The 19,062-nt window shown below is 38.1% G+C and overlaps 1 protein-coding gene across 1 annotated transcript in view; it reads right to left on the reverse strand.

The window, feature by feature from the left end:
• Positions 1 to 17,066: 17,066 nt before the first annotated feature.
• LOC128653632 (peptide methionine sulfoxide reductase MsrA) overlaps positions 17,067 to 19,062 on the reverse strand; it is a 53,761-nt gene continuing 51,765 nt past the window's right edge. Inside the window, exon 6 of the mRNA XM_053707036.1 lies at positions 17,067 to 17,333. Coding sequence (XP_053563011.1) covers positions 17,175 to 17,333 — 159 coding nt within the window. The 3' untranslated portion in view covers positions 17,067 to 17,174. The remainder of the gene's footprint in view (positions 17,334 to 19,062) is intronic.

Below are 19,062 nucleotides of genomic sequence, written 5' to 3' on the forward strand. Positions count from 1 at the left end.
TGAAATTTTAAGCAACTTTCTAATGTACTCCTATTATCAAATTTTCTTTATTCTCTTGGTATCTTTATTTAAAATGAAAGAATGTAAGTTTAGATGCCGGCCCATTTTTATTGAACAACCTGGGTTGTCCTTGCTGATTGGTGGATAAATTCATCCACCAATAAAAAAGTGCTGTCTGAACAAAAAAAAAGCTTAAATGCCTTCTTTTTCAAATACAGATAGCAAAAGAACGAAGAAAATTTGATAATAGGAGTAAATTAGAAAGTTGCTTAAAATCGTATGCTCTATCTTAATCACGAAAGAAAAAAATTGGGTTCAGTGTCCCTTTGAGATAATTTAGATAGCTAATTAAATAAAACAAATTAAATTGCAAACAGAAACCCCCCTGTAATTAATAATACTTGTATTAAATTAAAATACAATAATGGTATAATAGAATACAATAACAACATTACATTTAAATTGTAATATTATTTGATTATAAAATCAATAAAATAAATATGACATAACGCATTTATATTTTAACAAAAACAATATCATTAAAGATACAAAAAAAATAAAAAATGTTTTTCTTTCATAATTCGGATAGAGCATACAATTTTAAACCTTTTTAGCTAAAAAGAATATATATACACTTTTTGCACTACTTTGCTTATTGTACCCGCTGATTGCATATATATTATATATATATATATATATATATATATATATATATATATACTATAAAAAACATCTGAGCTACAGGAAACTCCCAGCAGTCTTGGCTGTTAAATGACCTCTCAATGTGCAGTAAAATTGCATAATTTACAAGATGCCATAATAAAAAGACAATGATTTAACACCTACTACTGAATTTAAAAATAAGCAAGTCCAATTTTTTTTTTTTCTCTGACACATTTATTTTTTTGTCCATTTTCCGGCCACCCTACTATCATGTTGACAGACATAAGCCAATCACAGACTAGTAAGTCTAGTATACGTTTACCCTGTAAGCTTGCACACATACTCAGTAGGATTTTGCTCCCTAGAAAGAGTGAATATAAAAATATTGTGCAAAATTTGAAAATAGAAGTAAATTGGAAAGTGTTTTAAAACTGCATGCTCTTTCTGAATCATAAAAGTTTATTTTGACTTGAATGTCCCTTTAAGTTACAGCCGAGAGCTGGAGTTTCCTGAGCTCCAGGCATCTGCCTGTATATGGATCGGAGCGCAATCGGTGCTCTGGTTCCATATGAAGGCAGATGCCAAATCGTTACAGACGGTGACACTCAGAAGATTAAAGGGACATGAAACCCAAATTTTTTTCTTTCATGATTCAGATAGTGGATACAATTTTAAACAACTTTCTAATTTACTTCTATTATCTAATTTGTTTCATTCTCTTGGTATCATTTGTTGAAGGAGCAGCAATGCCCTAATGGTTTCTAACTGAACACATGGGTGAGCCAATCCCAATCGATATATATATATGTAACCACCATCAACAGCTAGAACCTAGGTTCTCTGTTGCTCCTGAGTTTTGCTTAGATAAACCTTTAATCAAAGGTTAACAAGAGAAGGAAGCAAATTAAATAATAGAAGTAAAATGTAAAGTTGTTTAAATTGTATTCTCTATCTGAATCACAAAAGAAAACTTTGGGTTTCATGCCCCTTTAATTTCTACTGTGGACTCTCGTTTACAGATTTTCTATAGCCAGTACCACAGAACTGAAATTTTCAGTATAGATATTGGTTTTGACGGGCAAAAGTAGTAATTTCAAATGTCAAAATAAAGGTAAATTAGCTATTTTATTATTATTATTATTATTATAATACTTTATTTATAAAGTTCCAACAAATTCTGTAGCGCTGTAATTTGTTAATGATTTAATACACCTTGGCCCCTTAAAGGGGATAATATTTTACAGTACACTGCCCCTTCCATGTTTTCACACCTTAAAGGGACATGCCAGCCACATTTTTTCTTTTATGATTTAGAAAGAGAATGCAATGTTAAACATCTTTCTAATTTACTTATATTATCTAATTTGTTTTATTCTCTTGATATTCTTTGATGAAAAGCATATCTAGATATGCTCACTAGCTGCTGATTGGTTGCTGCACATAGAGGCATCATGTGATTGGCTCACCATATGCATTGCTTTTTCTTCAAATAAGGATATTTAAAAAATAAAGCAAAATAAATTATGGAAGTAAATTGTAATGTTGTTTAAATTTCTATTCTCTATCTGAATCATGAAAGAAAGATTTTGGGTTTAGTGGCCCTTTAATGCTGAACATAACATATTAAACCAGTTTGAAACTGCTTGGCTAACTTGATCTTCCAGATTTTTTTACTAAGATGAACATTTTATTTCCAGTGGAATACAACCCTCTATTTCTTATGTTATACAATGGAGCCTATTCTTTAAAATGTGTGCAAACATTCAATATTGTGTATAGACATTGGACGGTTTTATTGCAGAGTAAGCTCTGACATAGTAAATGGATCTCACATTTCAGTTTTTTAAAATCAATTAAAAAAAAAATGTACATTTAAAGGGACAGTCAAGTATAAATTAAACTTTCATTATTCAGATAGGACTTTTAATTTTAATTGACTTTCCAATTTACTTTTATCATCAAATTTGCTTTTTTCTCTTGGTATTCTTAGTGTAAACTAAACATAGGTAGGCTCATATGCTAATGTCTAAGCCTTTGAGGGCTGCCTCTTATCACATGCTTTTTAAATCTCTTTTCAACACAAAGAGACAGAAAGTACACATGGGCCATATAGATAACACTGTGTTCAGGCACAGAAAGTTATTTAAGATCTAGCACAAAGCAATGCTAAATTTAAGACAATAGATAATAAACAGTCACCGTCATGTGATCAGGGGGCTGGAAGAAGGTTCCTAGATACAAGGTAATCATAGAGGTAAAAAGTATATTAATATAAATGTGTTGGTTATGCAAAACTGGGGAATGAGTAATAAAGGAATTATCTATCTTTAAAACAATAACAATTCTATGGTTGACTGTCCCTTTAATCACTTGACAGCAAATATCCATATATGCAAAGCAATGTTCAACATTAACTTTCGTCTTGGTACGTCTTTTGTGTGTTTGGAAATTCATGTGACTGATAATTTTGGGGTCGATCAAAAAGCTTTTCAAATGATGTATCTTCAAAAATCCCCATAGACTTTAAAGTGATGGTAAATTCCAGACTTTAAGAATGTTGCAATGAAAAATATAGTAGTATACTATACAAGTATATATATTTTTATGTGTATTTAATATTTTTTTTTAAACTTTTATTTATCACCAAAATGAGTACAGAAATACATTGTGTACATCATTCCACCTCACAGGGTGGTTAAAGTAAATGATCAGAACATAGAAATGTGTCCATAGAGCTATTTCAAACAGTTAATAATACAATTGCGTTTATGCAACTCAGAACATTTACAGATGCAAATAGACATTTCTGTGTATTACATGAGCACTCATTATTGGGGTTTTATTATTATTATACTTATAACTAAACTAAACACATAAACAAACTAAATTAAATTAAATGGGGAAAAGTGCGTAGTACCAGGGTGATTGTTGCAGTACTTTCGTATGCCCGTATTTATATAGAGAAGTTGGGGAGATGTAGTGGACCCTAGAATGTAAGATTTTCTAACAAATTTCAAAATGTCTTTAAATTTGTCAGCTCCATCAATCATGTGACATCCATCAGCCAATCATAGAATCATATACATATACACTGTGAACTCTTGGACATGCTTAGTAGGAGCTGGTGTCCCAGAAAGTGTGCATATAAAAAGACTGTGCAATCTGTTAAATGGAAGTAATTTTGAAAGGATCTTAAAACTGCATGTTCAATCCGAATCATGAAAGTTTAATTTTGACTTTAGTATTCCTTTAAATGATAGAAACTGGGGATAAAATAAATTATATAAAGTATATTGCAAACAAAAAATTTTATTACACATAAGTAAACCCTTTATATTACAATCTCAAAATGCTTGCTGTCTCTTCAAGACATTAGGTAAAAACCCTCTCAGGAGCCACCAGCATTGCAGCTCCTGAGGGGTAAAGCTGCTGGTTAGGGAATAATGAATGGCTGTTGCACGTATTCAGTAATGGTGGGCAGTTTTCTACTTGGAAGCTACAGTCTAGTCCAAAATAAACTTTCATGATTCAGATAGAGAATGTAATTTGAAACAATTTTCCAATTTACTTTAATCACCAATTTTGCTTCTTTTCTCTTGGTATTCCTTAGTTGAAAGCTAAAACCTAGGAGGTTCATATGCTAATGTCTAAGTCCTTGAAGGCCGCATCTTCTCTCAGGGCATTTTGACAGTTTTTCACCACTAGAGGGTGTTAGTTCATGAGTGTCATATAGATAACACTGTGCTCACGCACGTTGAATTCCAGTGAGCCAGCTCTGATAGGCTAAAATGGATGTATGTAAAAAAAACTGAAATAAGGGGGCAGTTTATAGAGGCTTAGATACAAGGTAATCACTGAGGTAAAAAGTGTATTTATATAACTGTGTTGGTTATGCAAAACTAGGGAATGGGAAATGAAGGGATTATCTATTTTTTTAAACAATAAAAATTCTGGTGTAGACTGTCCCTTAAACTACTTTTTATTGGTTACTCAAAGAGTTAGCCAGGATCAGTAGTGAAAAACGTACATGCTTGAATTCAGCAGATTATCGCTTTATTTATTTTGAAACAAACAGAAATTGCATGTTTGTGCTTAGCTGGTCAAAAAAATAGAACTTAAATTACAGTCGATTTGCATAATCAAGAAATGCATGACAAATAGACAATTCAATAGGACTTAGTGGGACATTTAATAAGCAGCGGATGCTGCTTTCTCTGCCCGTAGTTTCCAGGTCGCCAGGTACATGTTAAGAAGCAGGGGTAATAAAACCGCTGCTCCTTAACTTGTCTGCCACCTTTTAGGTGTCAGACTGCAATCATCCCGATTCGATCCGATCAGGATGATTGACAGACACCCCCTGCTAGCGGACGATTGTCCGCGAGTGTGCAGGGGGCGACATTGCACAAGCTTTTTACCAGAAAAAAACGTATGCAATGTTAAATGCCAACAGCGTATGCTGTTGGCATTTAACGATGTCGGGCGGACATGATTTGCTACAGGGAATCAAGTCTGCTCGCCTCTTGTTAAATTGACCACCTAGTCTGAACTTAAAATCAGTAGTCAATTTTTTCTGACAAATTTCAAAAGTTATGTCTTTTTCCCACTCCCCCTGTATCATGTGACAGCCATCAGCCAATCAGAAATGCATATACGTATATTCTATGAATTCTGCACATGCTCAGTAGGAGCCGGTGAATTAAAAAGTGTAAATATAAAAAGACTGTGCACATTTTGTTAATGGAAGTAAATTGGAAAGTTGTTTAAAATTGCATGTTCTATCTGAATCACGAAAGTTTAATTTTGACTTTAGTGTCCCTTTAACTGGCTCTCACAGGCTTTAGGTGGACTGTTATTTAAAAAAAAAAGTCTGTAATCCATCTTAAAAAGCAGTCCTTTTAGCAGCAAAAAAATAAATAAATAATATAAATGTATATCCCTATTATCTTAGTAACGTTATCAAATGGCTCTGCATCATGTCATTCTGCGCTGATTCTTATCATCCTCCTATGGCGTGCCCCCCACCTTTTCCATATACGCTTATATAACAAACAGATATTTGTGTCTTACAAGTATCTTTTTTTATCTCTCACAACATATTTTTAGCAGCTAGGGCTGAAAGGGGGGCAGGAGCACACAGTTATCTCTTCGTGGGCTGTGATTTTTCCATCTGCGGGTAGATACCACATCCTGTAGGGTGGAGAGTCAACAGGAGTGAATATAATAGAGGGCATAAAATGACTGATAATAAAGATGCTTTCTGCATACAGATCTGTTCCCATTTGTATGAGGGGTATTTTAATTATGGCCTTTCGAAAAAAGGGGTCTTAATGGGATCACTGAGTTTATTTTATAATTTGCATATATCAACAATGTTTTGTTGTGCATGCAGTGAGATTTGGCCTCCTTTCTTATTAACACATTGCATGGGTGATTGCTTTGAATTCTGGGAAATCCTTTACAGGGTTTTAGTGGGAATAGGGCAGAAAGACGCCTTGGTGTCTGAGCCGGACACAGGAGACGCCAGGGAGAGGGGTTCCGTGTCCTAATCCCACCCAGCTCTTCCTGGAAGAAAGGAGGGGGCAAAAAGGAAAAGGGCAGGGGGTTTGCATGAGATTATTTTGGTATTTGAAATTCCTTTTGATTGTAAATCTGTAGGTAGGTAACTGATACAACATGACATTAGTCAAATTTGTCATACAATATTCTCTGTAGGCTCTGTTTAGGTGAGATTGACACCTTTATCTCACACACACACACACACACACACACACATATATATATATATATATATATATATATATATATATATATATATATATATATATATATATATATAAAAGCAACAATTATACTTTAATCTTGTAGAGTTTTGATGTTGTTACTGGTTCATAAATTTACAACTGAAATGCAACCTAGGCTTTCAAAATCAATGACTTAAAAAACTGGAGTGGTTACTGCAATAATCAGATGTAAATTTACTTTGACTATTAATCCCCCCCCCCTCCAAACTGCCTTTATCCACCTGTTTTATCTTATATTTGCCTCATTTATGCTTCTCACACATGTACTGAGCAGTTAATTATTTGCTCATTCCTGCCAGAGACGCAGAAAAGCATTCAACAGTCATTATCCCCTTCTGAGAGCCACTGTTCTGTTGATTTTTGCTACCTCAAATTACGCACATGTGTGTAGATATGTCACCGCATTCAACATATGTTGCAAAAACGTGTGTAATTATCATATGTGCACACGTGCATATTGTTAGGTTGCAAAATCCGACGATAAGGAAAATTCCTCACTGCATTCCTCCCTTTTTTTTTTGCATAGCTAACTGCGCCTGTGCGCCCTGGACTTCACAGTTCCAGGACACCTTAGTAAAGAGCAGGCGTGTGTGTAAATGGTTATGTGTTTGGCAAAGTGCGTCCGTAAAACCAATTGTGTGAGCAGCAATTAATTTATGGTATATATCCCCACAGGCACTCTATAGTCTATTCAGACGAATTCAGAAGAGAGTTGTATACCCATTGAGAGACCACATATACCATACAATTAATTGCTTGCCACACACTGGCAATTACAGGCGCACTTTGCCCAACACGTAACCATTCACACACGCCTGCTCTTTACTAAGATATCCTGGAACTGTGAAGTCTGGAACATGTGCAGGCACAGTTAGGGTTGCAAACAAAATGTGAGAAATGCGTTGAGGAACTTTCCTATCTGTCGTCACCGCACTCCACATTTGTTATTGTAACAGAATGCAGTGAGGTATCTGCGCACATGAGCATAATGTGAGGTAGCAATATTCTACGAGTTGCAAAAAATCCATAGAACACCTTTAGACCAGTTATGAGCATTTTCTATCTCATTGGCGAGCAAGAGAGCTGCAAGGCATTATGGAACCAAGCTGTTCTTCAAAATATACAGCTTCCTAAAATATTGCAGCCCTAGGCCAAACTATGGATCTGGCAATAATAGAAGAAAAAATACTGCTTTTGGTGTTACTATTTTTTTTACTAGAACCTATGTCAGTAAACACATGGGTTAAGTGGACTGAAGAAAGAGGACTGAGCAACCAATTCTGTAGAAAACAGTCAATGTATAACTATGTATACCTGTATTAGAACATATTTAGATTTAATCAGTGTCTGTGTGCGTAAAACAAAGATGTGTGTGATGAAGTGTGAACAAGATACAGATTTCCTGTAAAGTTGGTAAATTCACAAATAGTTCTGTCCAGTTTCACCAATTTCTGGGTCATTCCCCGCACTTATTCACTACAGAATGGAGAGATAAATGCGCTGTTGAAAATCAGCTACACGGCAGTTTAGGAACTAGAGAAAAAAATTGTAGAGACCTGAATGACTTTAGTAAATTGTGCCCAGTGTGAAATAAACGTCTGTAGATCAAGCTCTTTTGATCGATTGATCTATCATCCATCTATCTATATCTGTCTATCTATCTATATATCTATGCACAAGAGAATTTATTGTGTGACATTTTTGGCCTCTCACCCCTTCCTCAGACCTCTCTCTCTTCAACCTGTAATGTAATTGCAATCCCCACCACCCCCCATATCACCATTTTATTATTTAATAAAGATATCACACGATTAGCGAAGCAATTAACGATTTTTTTGTTTCCAGAAGGTAAGGATTTCATGCTTGAGGGAAACCATTGACAGAATCATTTTGCACTGGAAAAACAAACTGACAATATCGTCTGATGTTCAGAAATCATTATCTCCTGAAAACAGGCGCATTATTGTGTTCTAACCCTATTGTTTTAAAGGACATCGAGTAAAAATGTGAATGATAAATCTCACTAAGGGGAAAAGTTATCAACACTGCAGGTGGACAAGTACTCACTTGTGATGCCGCATTACTTAGCGAAATGTAGGATTGCGCAAGAGCTCTCTTGTACAATCCTGCCCCTGGTCTTGCGCAACCAATCACTTGATAGCAAGGCCCATCAATTATTCTTCAGGATAATTTATTGTTGCAACCTATGAGGTGGCGGCGAGAAGTTACTATTACATTTGTGGCTGTTTGCTTGCCCAATGCTAGCCTCAGTAATGGCACAGAAGATTTATAAGAGTTTTATATGAATAGTGATTCTGCTCAACTTGTATGTGCAAAAGAACATGTGTGTATGAAAGATTGTGTCTAAATAATAGTCTTACAGGAAGCATCTGACAGTATTAGAATGTTCTCAGATCCTGGCTCCTGTCTGTCTCTGGACATCATCTGGATTACAGATTCCTGCAGACTGATGGGTGCACCGTGCGTGCTGTGTTAATATTGTGTTTGTGTGTTGATTTTGCAGAAGTTTATGGCCTTTTATCTCTATATACGCAATTGTATGTATAGCTCTATATCTGTGCGTATATATCTCTTCCTATATATCTCAGCTGTGTATATCTCTTTTTGCATCTTAGCTATGTTTATCACTGTGGATATGTTGTGTATGTGTGGGAGGTATTTAACACCTGTCATCTGCTGTGTGTTTTTCCAACACGCCCTCTGAAACAGAACAGGAATTTGGCAGGGTAGTGTGTATCAGCATATTTAAAAATGTAAATGCATGTACATACCTGCAAGTACTCTAGATACTAAATATTTTATTATTGCACATCTGCCTGTCCTTTGACATTTCTCATGCAGGGAGAGAGAAAAAAATCTCACAGTAATGAATGTTCTATATTACAAAGGGGTTATTATCAGAATTAACATGTAATATGCTCACTAGACAACATCCAGAGATATTGTGCATGTTTTTTATATATATATATATATATATATATATATATATATATATATATATATATATATATATATCATATATAAAAATTCATTAAAATTATGGGGGGAGATTAAAAACTGAAATTAAAATCCTCCATGTCTCAAAATTAAATCAATGTAAATATTTGCATAGGAAATTAGTAAATCTAGGCAAGTATCCCCGCTTGCTTTTCCCCAGAAATTCTTAATATGCAATGTTTCCAATGCACAAGAGAATTGTGGGTAAGATATGCAAATTAGATATGCAAATTCTCAGTTTTTTTGCTTCAAAAATACTGTTTTGACACTGCGATCCTTTTAAACAGGACTATGACTATGACATATGGTTTGCTGCTATATTCCTGTTTAAAAGGATCGCTGTGTCAAAACAGTATTTTTGAAGCAAAAAAACTGAGAATTTGCATATCTAATTTGCATATCTTACCCACAATTCTCTTGTGCATTGGAAACATTGCATATTAAGAATTTCTGGGGAAAAGCAAGCGGGGATACTTGCCTAGATGTACTAATTTCCTATTCAAATATTTACATTGATATATATATATATATATTGCATAATAAGTCACACAGAATTCAAGGGTTATTAATGTGTTCCATTTAAAATAGGGTATATATATGTATGCATGTTTCAGAATAAACATTTTTTCCCTCTAGTCTAAACAGCATTAAAGGGATATATCAGCACAAATTTACAAAAAATATGTTGAAAATAATAATAAAAAGTACAATAAAACTTGAACTGCTAATTGCTATTTTTGCCTGACATACCTTTTTTTTATTTTTCTTTAAACAGAAAACTTTCTTAGCAAACATTTATTGGATTATATAGCCACAATATAGTATACAAAGGACTGCCCCTTTAACATTTGTTTGCAAACATCTATTTGACATGTTCCACCGCTGTGTTTTCCTATGATTTTTTTTTCTTCCTTTTTTGTGTGTGTCCCTTTAAGTAAGCACCAGACAGAATAATTAGAACAGCTGATTTACAGTGTGACATCATAGAAAGTACTGAAGGCCCAGCTCCTTTATAGCTGTGAGTCTGTGTAAAAACCTAATAGGGAGGCAGGATAAGCAAAGAACAGGGAAAGTCCTTGTAAATAATGGGGAAATTATGACTCAATTGCATTGCCATTGCATTCTCAAGTGCTAAATAGAATAGCAGTGCAATAAAGCAAATAGATAAGCAAATTCATGTGCCTTAAAGTGTCAGTAAACCTAAAAATAATGTTATATAATTCTGCACATAGTGCAGAATTATATAACATTATTTTTTAGGTTTACTGTCCCTTTAACCCTTTGAGTGCTAAGCCATTTCCCACCTGGTGCTAAACTGGATTTAAGCTTTTTTTTTTTTACTTTTTTTAAAAATAATTTTTTTTTCCAAGACTTATACCGTTGGAAAGGTTAGGCGATTACCTTTCCAACGGTGGGTCTTGCGGGTCTGTAGCTGCTTAAATGCCTGAGATACAGGCTTCTAAGCAGCATGCCCCCTTTCCCTATATTGTGCATTGTACATTTTAAATAAAGTTGTGCGGTGACGTCATCACGTCATTGAGCGTGACATCACCGCGCAAAACGGGAAGCCCCGGCTATGAACCGTCGTCAGCACCTGACTGGGACAATTTGCGACGGCTCAGAGCCGCCGTTAGCATTCAAGGGGTTAAACCTTGGATAATTTATCACTCAGGGCTTAAAGGGACACGAAACCCCCCCAAAAAATTTAATGATTTAGGTAGAGCATACAATTTTAAACATTTTTCCATTTTACTTCAATTATCAAATTTGCTTCATTCTTTTGGTATCATTTGTTGAAGGAGCAGCAATGCACTACTGGTTTCTAACTGAACACATGGGTGAGCCAATGACAATTAGTATATATATATATATATATATGCAGCCACCAATCAGCAGCTAGAACCTAGGTTCTTTGCTGCTCCTGAGCTTGTCTAGATAAACATTTCAGCAAAGGATAACAAGAGAAGGAAGCAAATTAAATAATAAAATTAAATTGGAAACTTGTTTAAAATTGCTTGCTTTTTCTCAATCATGAAAGAATAAATTTGGGTTTCATGTCCCTTTAAGGGCTCCTGATTTAGACTGAAAGCTGTGTTGTGTACTAGAATATATATATATATATGCACACATACATACTTGTAATATAGTAAGTACACATGCAAATTCAATAGGTGCAGTGTATTGTTCCTTGGTGAAGCTAAGTTGTTAGACTCCTTTAGCAAGCATTACAGCATACAGACACCTGCACAGCCACACACAGGTGTACAGCAGGAAGTGTGTGGGTGTCAGCACTCATTCCTCACAACAGCTGCGCTTCCTGGAAACAGGACTCCAAACAGTCACAAGGTCATATACTTTCACATCTATGAGAGTGTCCTGATAATCTATAATCAGATCATCCAATACACCCCAATAATGTTTGTGACGTCCTAATCATTTGTACCAAGTACATTGTACACAACCCCAGTACTGTCTCAGCCTATCCATGTAAATTGTACTAAAAAAAGGTCATTATATGCAGTCAGAAGGTAACATACTATAAGTTTACCTTTGCATCTCTCTATATCTGCAGTCAGAAGGTGATACTACACCCAGGACTGCTAGCTCATGTCTGTCCCTTTAATCTGTAATCAGTAGATCAGCTACAGACATGTCTCCTGCCATATATCAGGGACACAAAGATAAAAGTTGAATAATTGCCAGTGTCAAGGACAATATATATATATATATATACACACACACACATACAGTGGTGGGAGAGAATAACTATAGCGAGTGGGATGAAGATATTGGGGGGGGGTGTTGAACCAGTGGATTAAGTAGGTTACTCTTTATGACTGAGTCATCATGCTCAGGTAGGGATCTGCTGTTTCATCTTCTTGAGGACTAGATTTGAGAAACACTGCATGTCTGCAACAGAGATCATAAGGCCTGGATTGGCCATTGGGCAAACGACTGGTGGAATGGGTTGGTATATTGTAGTGTCGATATCCATTCATATTATGGGGGTTCTCCTATTTTCACCCCCCACACTCATAAGCTACATACACAGTGCTTGTGAGACAGCACGCACCACACAGGCTACGAAGAGCCCTGTGATTCCCTTAAAGGGACACTACATGCATTTTTTGGCAACAATTAAAATAAATATATACACAAACATTTAATTTTAGGGGATATGGACTGGGCCCTAAGTGCTACCTTTTCACCTTTCTGGGAGGTTAGTGCTAGGCTAGCCCATGCTCATAGCCTATGGTGCTTGTTGTATAGCAGCTAATTGGCTGTATACTGTCCATCGGTAAAAAAAAGGCTTGCTCAGGGGGGCTGATAGTGCAGGAGAGCAATGAACACTGGAAAGGGTGCAAATGTATACTTTAGGAGCTGGTTTAGCCCCCATGGTGATGTGTCCTTTTAAAAATAAGGGCTGGCTGTCGCATCATAGATCTTATCTAAAGTATAATGTGGCATATGCCTGACAGAGAGGTCACATGACCAAGGGTCTGATGTGTCTGACAGAGGGGCTGCAGTGTCATGGGTCTGATGTGGCACATGGCTGACATCACAGGACCAACGGTCTTAAGTTGCATGTGGCTGTCAGAGGGCTGCAGTGCCATGGGTCTGATGTGGCATGTCTGCGACACAGCTCTCTCGTGGTTCTTTTCCTACCTGTCTAACCATACCTTTAGTGTAGCCTTCTCTGGGGCATCCTAGGCCCCATTACCACTTTTTGTTGGGGTACCACAAGGCTCTGTCCTCGGTCCCCTTCTTTTCTCAATGTACATGTCATCACTAGGTTCCTTACTAAAGATCCATGGGTTAATATCATTTGTTTGCCGATGACACCCAACTCTACCTCTCTGCACCAGACCTATCTCCTTCCTTGCTAACCTGTGTCACTAACTGTCTTTATCATATTTTATCCTGGATGTCCTCTCCCTACCTTAAAGGGGACAGTATACACCAGAATATTTATTGTTTCAAAAGATAGATAATAACTTTATTACCAATTCCCTAGTTTTGCATAACCAACTCAGTTATATTAATACACTTTTTACCTCTGTGATTATCTTGTATCTAAGCCTCTGAAAACTGCCCCTTATTTCAGTTCTTTTGACAGACTTGCATTTTAGCCAATCAGTGCTGGCTTATAGGAACTCCATGTGTGTGAGCACAGTGTTATCTATATGAAACACATGAACTAACACCCTCTAGTGGTGAAAAACTGACAAAATGCCCTGAGATGAGAGGTGGCCTTAGAAATTAGCATATGAACCTCCTAGGTTTAGCTTTCAACTAAGAATACCAAGAGAACAAAGAAAAATTGGTGATAGATGAAAATTTGAAAATTGTTTAAAATTACATGCCCTATCGGAATAATGAAAGTTTGTTTTGGACTAGACTGTCCCTTTAAAGTGAAGGTCAATTTTCATCAATGAGTGCCCGGTTTTTAAAAATACTTTTAAAATCAGGGGCACTGTTCATTGATGAAAATTAACATTGCACTGGATTTTAAGAAATACTTACCTTTTACCTTCTGCAAAGCCGGATCGACGATCTCCCTCCTTCTTTTTCCTGCTGTAGACAACAGCAATGACGAAACTGGCTTCCTCCAATCACAGCCAGGCATCACGAGCTGGACACTCTGGGGTGCAAGCCATGATTGGAGGAAGCCGGTTTTTGTCATTTCTGACGTCACTACAGAGGAACTGAGGCTGAGATCGGCGATCCGGTTTTGCAGGAGAAAAAGGTAAGTATTTCTTAAAATCCAGTGCAATGTTTAATTTTCATCAATGAAAGTGCCCCTGTTTTTAAAAAGTATTTTTAAAAACGGGCACTCATTGATGAAAATTGACCTTCACTTTAAGCTAAATGTCTCCAAAACTGAGCTCCTTATTTTCCCCCTTCTTCCAAAATCTCCACCCCCCTTTTCTCTATAATGGTCGATCACTCCATAATTACCCCTACCCAGCTTGCCTGATGTCTTGGGGTCACACTTAACTATCTTTCTTTCACTCCTCACATTCAGTCCTAGCCAAGTCCTGCCACTTGCACCATTAAAATATTTCTAAAATTAGAGATTTCCGTACACACAACACAACTAAGATTTTAATCCACTCTCTCATCCTTTCCCGCCTTGACTACTGCAACTCCATCCTCTCTGGTCTCCCTTGCTGCCACCTAGCTTATTTACAATCCATTATTAATGCCTCTGCCAGGCTCATCTTCCTTACATGTCGCTCATCATCTGCTGCACCTCTCTGCCTATCCCTTCACTGGCTTCTCTCTTGCCTCAGAATTAAACACAAAATCCTCACTCTGACACACAAAGCCCTCAACTGCACTGCTCCCCCTCTATATCTTAGATCTTGTCTCCAGATACTCTCCCTCCCGTCCCCTTTGCACTACTCACAATCTCCTACTCTCCTCCTCTCGTTACCTCCTCACACTCCCCTTTACATGACTTCTCCAAACTGGCTCCTATCTTGTGGAACTCTATGCCTCAATCGACAAGAGCCCCCCCCAGTTTTGTAAGCTTTAAAACGCTCCCTAAAGACTCTACTATTTAGGGATGCATACAACCTACACTAACCTTTCCTAACTCTATTGCGATCCCCTTGAACCCCTTAGCATGTAAACCTATGAGCCCAGCTGTTTGTAGATCGCCTTCATAAGAGCCGACTACAACAGTGCAACTCTCGGCAGGGCCCTCTACCCATTTGATCACCATAAATGTTATCTTGTATAACGCCTATGCTTATAGCGCTGAGGAATCTGTTGGCGCTCTACAAATACCTGATAATAATAATAATAATAGAGGGGCTGCAGTGTCATGGGTCTGACAGAAGGGCTGCCGTGTTATAGGTTTAATGTGGTACGTGGCTAACATCACAGGACCAAGGGTCTGATGTGGCATAGAGAGTGGTACAGAGAGGGGCTGCAGTGTTATAGGCCTGATGTGGCATGTGGTTCAGAGAGGGGCTGCAGAGTTATAGGCTTGATGTGACATGCGGATGACAGAGGGGCTGCAAGGTCATGGCTCTGATGTGGTTGACAGGGGGCTGCAGTTTCATGGGTCCTATGTGGTTGACAGGGGGCAGCAGTGTTATGGGTCTGATGTGGCATGTCTGACAGAAGGGCTGCAGTGTCATTGGTCCCATGTGGTTGGCAGAGGTGCTGCAGTGTCATCGGTCTGATGTGGCATGAGGATGACAGAGGGGCAGCAGCATCATCGGTCTGATGTGGTTGACAGAGGGGCTGTAGGGTCATGGGTCTGATGTTGCATGTGGCTGGCAAAGGTGCTGCAGCGTCATGGGTCTGATGTGGCTGACAGAGGGCTGTAGTGTTATAGGTCTGGTGCGGCTGACAGAGGGGCTGCAATGTCATGGGTCTGATGTGGTTTACAGTGGGCTGCAGTGTCATGGGTCTGATATGGTTGACAGAGGGGTGGCAGTGTCATGGGTCTGATGTGTGGTTGACAGAGGGGCTGCAGTGTCATGGGTCTGATGTGGGCTGCAGTGTCATGGGTCTGATGTGGTAGACAGAGGGGCTGCAGTGTCATGGGTCTGATGTGGTTGACAGAGGGGCTGCAGTGTCATGGGTCTGATGTGGTTGACAGAGGGGCTGCAGTGTCATGGGTCTGATGTGGGCTGCAGTGTCATGGGTCTGATGTGGTTGACAGAGGGGCTGCAGTGTCATGGGTCTGATGTGGTTGACAGAGGGGCTGCAGTGTCATGGGTCTGATGTGGCATGTGGTTGACAAAGAGACTGCCGTGTTATGGGTTGTGGTGTACAGAGGTCACATGGCCAAGAGTCTCATGTGTCATTTGGCTGATAGAGAGGCCACAGTGCTAGAGTCTTAAGAGGTATTTGGCTGACAGAAGGGACACAGAGCCATGGGCTTAGTCTGGCATGTGGCTGAGAGGAGATACTGGGCAAGGGGCCTGACATTAGCATGTGGCTGAAAGAGGAGTTACAGACCATTTGGTTATATTCAATGTTTGCTTTGGCTCTGATCACAGATCTTATGTGGATGTGTGGTTGACATGGGCTACAAAGCCAGGAATCTTATCTGTGATCTAATCAGGACTTTGGTTTACCGCTGCCCAGGTCAACCACTTGCAAACCCAGTATTTGTATGAGGGACAACCCGCCAACCCTTAATGGCCTCAGTCACCTCTCCCTATCAGGAGGCTGTGTGAATTTGCATAGCCCAAAAAAAATAGAAGATACATCCTTTAAATGTCAAAATAACTGGCACTAAGTTATTGTACTAGCCTAGCCCAACAATCTGCAATCAGGAGGTCTCCTTATTGTGTGTGAGAAAGAGTGATAGATAGCAAAAAGGAATGTGTGCATAGGAGAGTATTACTGTGCCCGCCCACCCACCCCCCTCTTCAGCTCCTGTCTCCAGTCTGTCTCTGGTCATCATCTGGAACACACATTCCTGCAGAGAGATGGCAACAGCCTTTATTGTTTGTTACTATAAATGTGCTCGTTTTGTAAAAGGTAAATTAATGCAACTAGATCTCCCCATATAATGTGCAGTCAGGAAACAACTGTACACATTGTACAAATTAAACACTCTTTGTTTTACCATCTTACATTGTATTTATTTACTCTCTAACAGTGTGTTATGAAGTCATTGCAGCAGCATGAAATACTAGCAGTGTTATGCAGGGTTATACTAGCACATTATACCCCCATGGGACAAGACACTCCAGTGCCCTTCAAACCACAGTAGCCATCAGGTTTCTTGTGCAGATATTGCTGGTGATAATCTTCTGCATAATAGAACACAGGAGCGGGGTGGATCTCCGTGGTGATGGTACCCAGGTTACGACTGGTCAGCTCCTGCGTGTAATCATATTAGAACATTCCGTTATCCCACACATTCAAATCTAAACATCTTGTCTTAAAGGTACATTGCTTCCCTGAAACCAAATCAGTTATAACATTAAAAACTCATTGTACTAAATATGTATACAAAAACTAACTAATGATTGCGCTTTACAACATTTTTTATTTTTTTATTGGCAGGGAAATAACTAATACTGGGGTAGATTTCCACCAAAAAAACAAAACAAAAACACTATAATAACTGAGCCACTTAATAGTATATTAAATAATAATGATATTGTTATTTTCTGATGTCCATGTCTGGATACAGAAAAAGTTCCACACTCACACAGAGTTGTCAAATTAGATACATTGACACACCATTTGGAGTCTGTTCACCATCTCACATGGGGCGCAATCACATATGTTGCACAATTTTCAGCGCAACTGCTGAAACCCGTCACCCGTAAGTTTACCTTGCACATCGGGTGAATCACATAACACACGCTGCCATATGATATACTGGCATAAGTAGGTCAAACTGGGGAGGTTCAGAAATATGCACAACTACAAATTTTTAGCATCACCAGTAATTTACGCCAGTTAAAGTTAAAAATAAAGAGTATTTCTTTTTTTAATGTTAAATTCACACAAAGCCATCCATAAGAAATTAATAAAACAACACGAAAACCGACTGCAAGGGAAACATAGTGGCTAATCAGGGTATGCATTTCCTGTAAGGTGTTTAAAGGCTGCAGGTGAAAGTTTGTGCTGTTTGTGATTGGTTTGGCAAACTTGCAGAGGGCGGATACCGGTTTAATTTATTAAAAGGACCAGTCAACACAGTAGATTTGCATAATCAAAAAATGCAAGATAACAAGACAATGCATTAGCACTTAGTCTGAACTTCAAATGAGTAATAGATTTTTCTGACAATTTTAAAAGTTATGTCTTTTACCACTCCCCCTGTACCATGTGACAGCCATCAGCCAATCACAAATGCATACACGTACCATGTGACAGCCATCAGCCATTCACAAATGCATACACACTTATTCTTGCACATGCTCAGTAGGAGCTGGTGACTGAAAAAGTTGCCAGGAAAGGTTTAACTGTTTGATATGTGTGGCTCAAATGTATGTGAGTGTGCATGCATTAGGTGTTTGTTAAGCCTTTCAGGGACTTGTGCTGCATTACTGTGCCGCAAGCTGAAAATGGAGTAAAAACAAAAAATTTATGCTTACTTAATAAATGTATTTCTTTCTGGGCATGGAGAGTCCACAAAACATTCTAATTACTAGTGGGATATTAACTCCTCGCCAGCAGGAGGAGGCAAAGAGCACCCAGGCAGAGCTGTTAAGATATCAATTCCCTTACCCGTAACTCCCAGTCATTTTGGCCGAAAGGAAATGGAAAAAGAAGATAACACAAGGGTATAGAGGTGCCTGAGGACTAGACAAAAAAACTGCCGTCCTTAATTTGAATAAGGGGTGGGTCGTGGATTCTCCATGCCCGGAAAAAAAAATACATTTATCAGGTAAGCATAAATTTTGTTTTCTTTCCTATGGCATGGAGAGTCCACAAAACATTCTAATTGCTAGTGGGAACCAATACCCAAGCTAGAGGGACACAGAATGAATAGGGGAGGGAGAACAAGACAGGCGGACCTAAACTGAAGACACCAACGCTTGAAGAAACTTTCTCCCAAAAGAAGACTCAGCTGAGGCAAAAAGTATCAAATTTG

The sequence above is a fragment of the Bombina bombina genome, chromosome 3 (genome assembly GCF_027579735.1).
Source record: "Bombina bombina isolate aBomBom1 chromosome 3, aBomBom1.pri, whole genome shotgun sequence".
Lineage (NCBI taxonomy): Eukaryota > Metazoa > Chordata > Amphibia > Anura > Bombinatoridae > Bombina > Bombina bombina.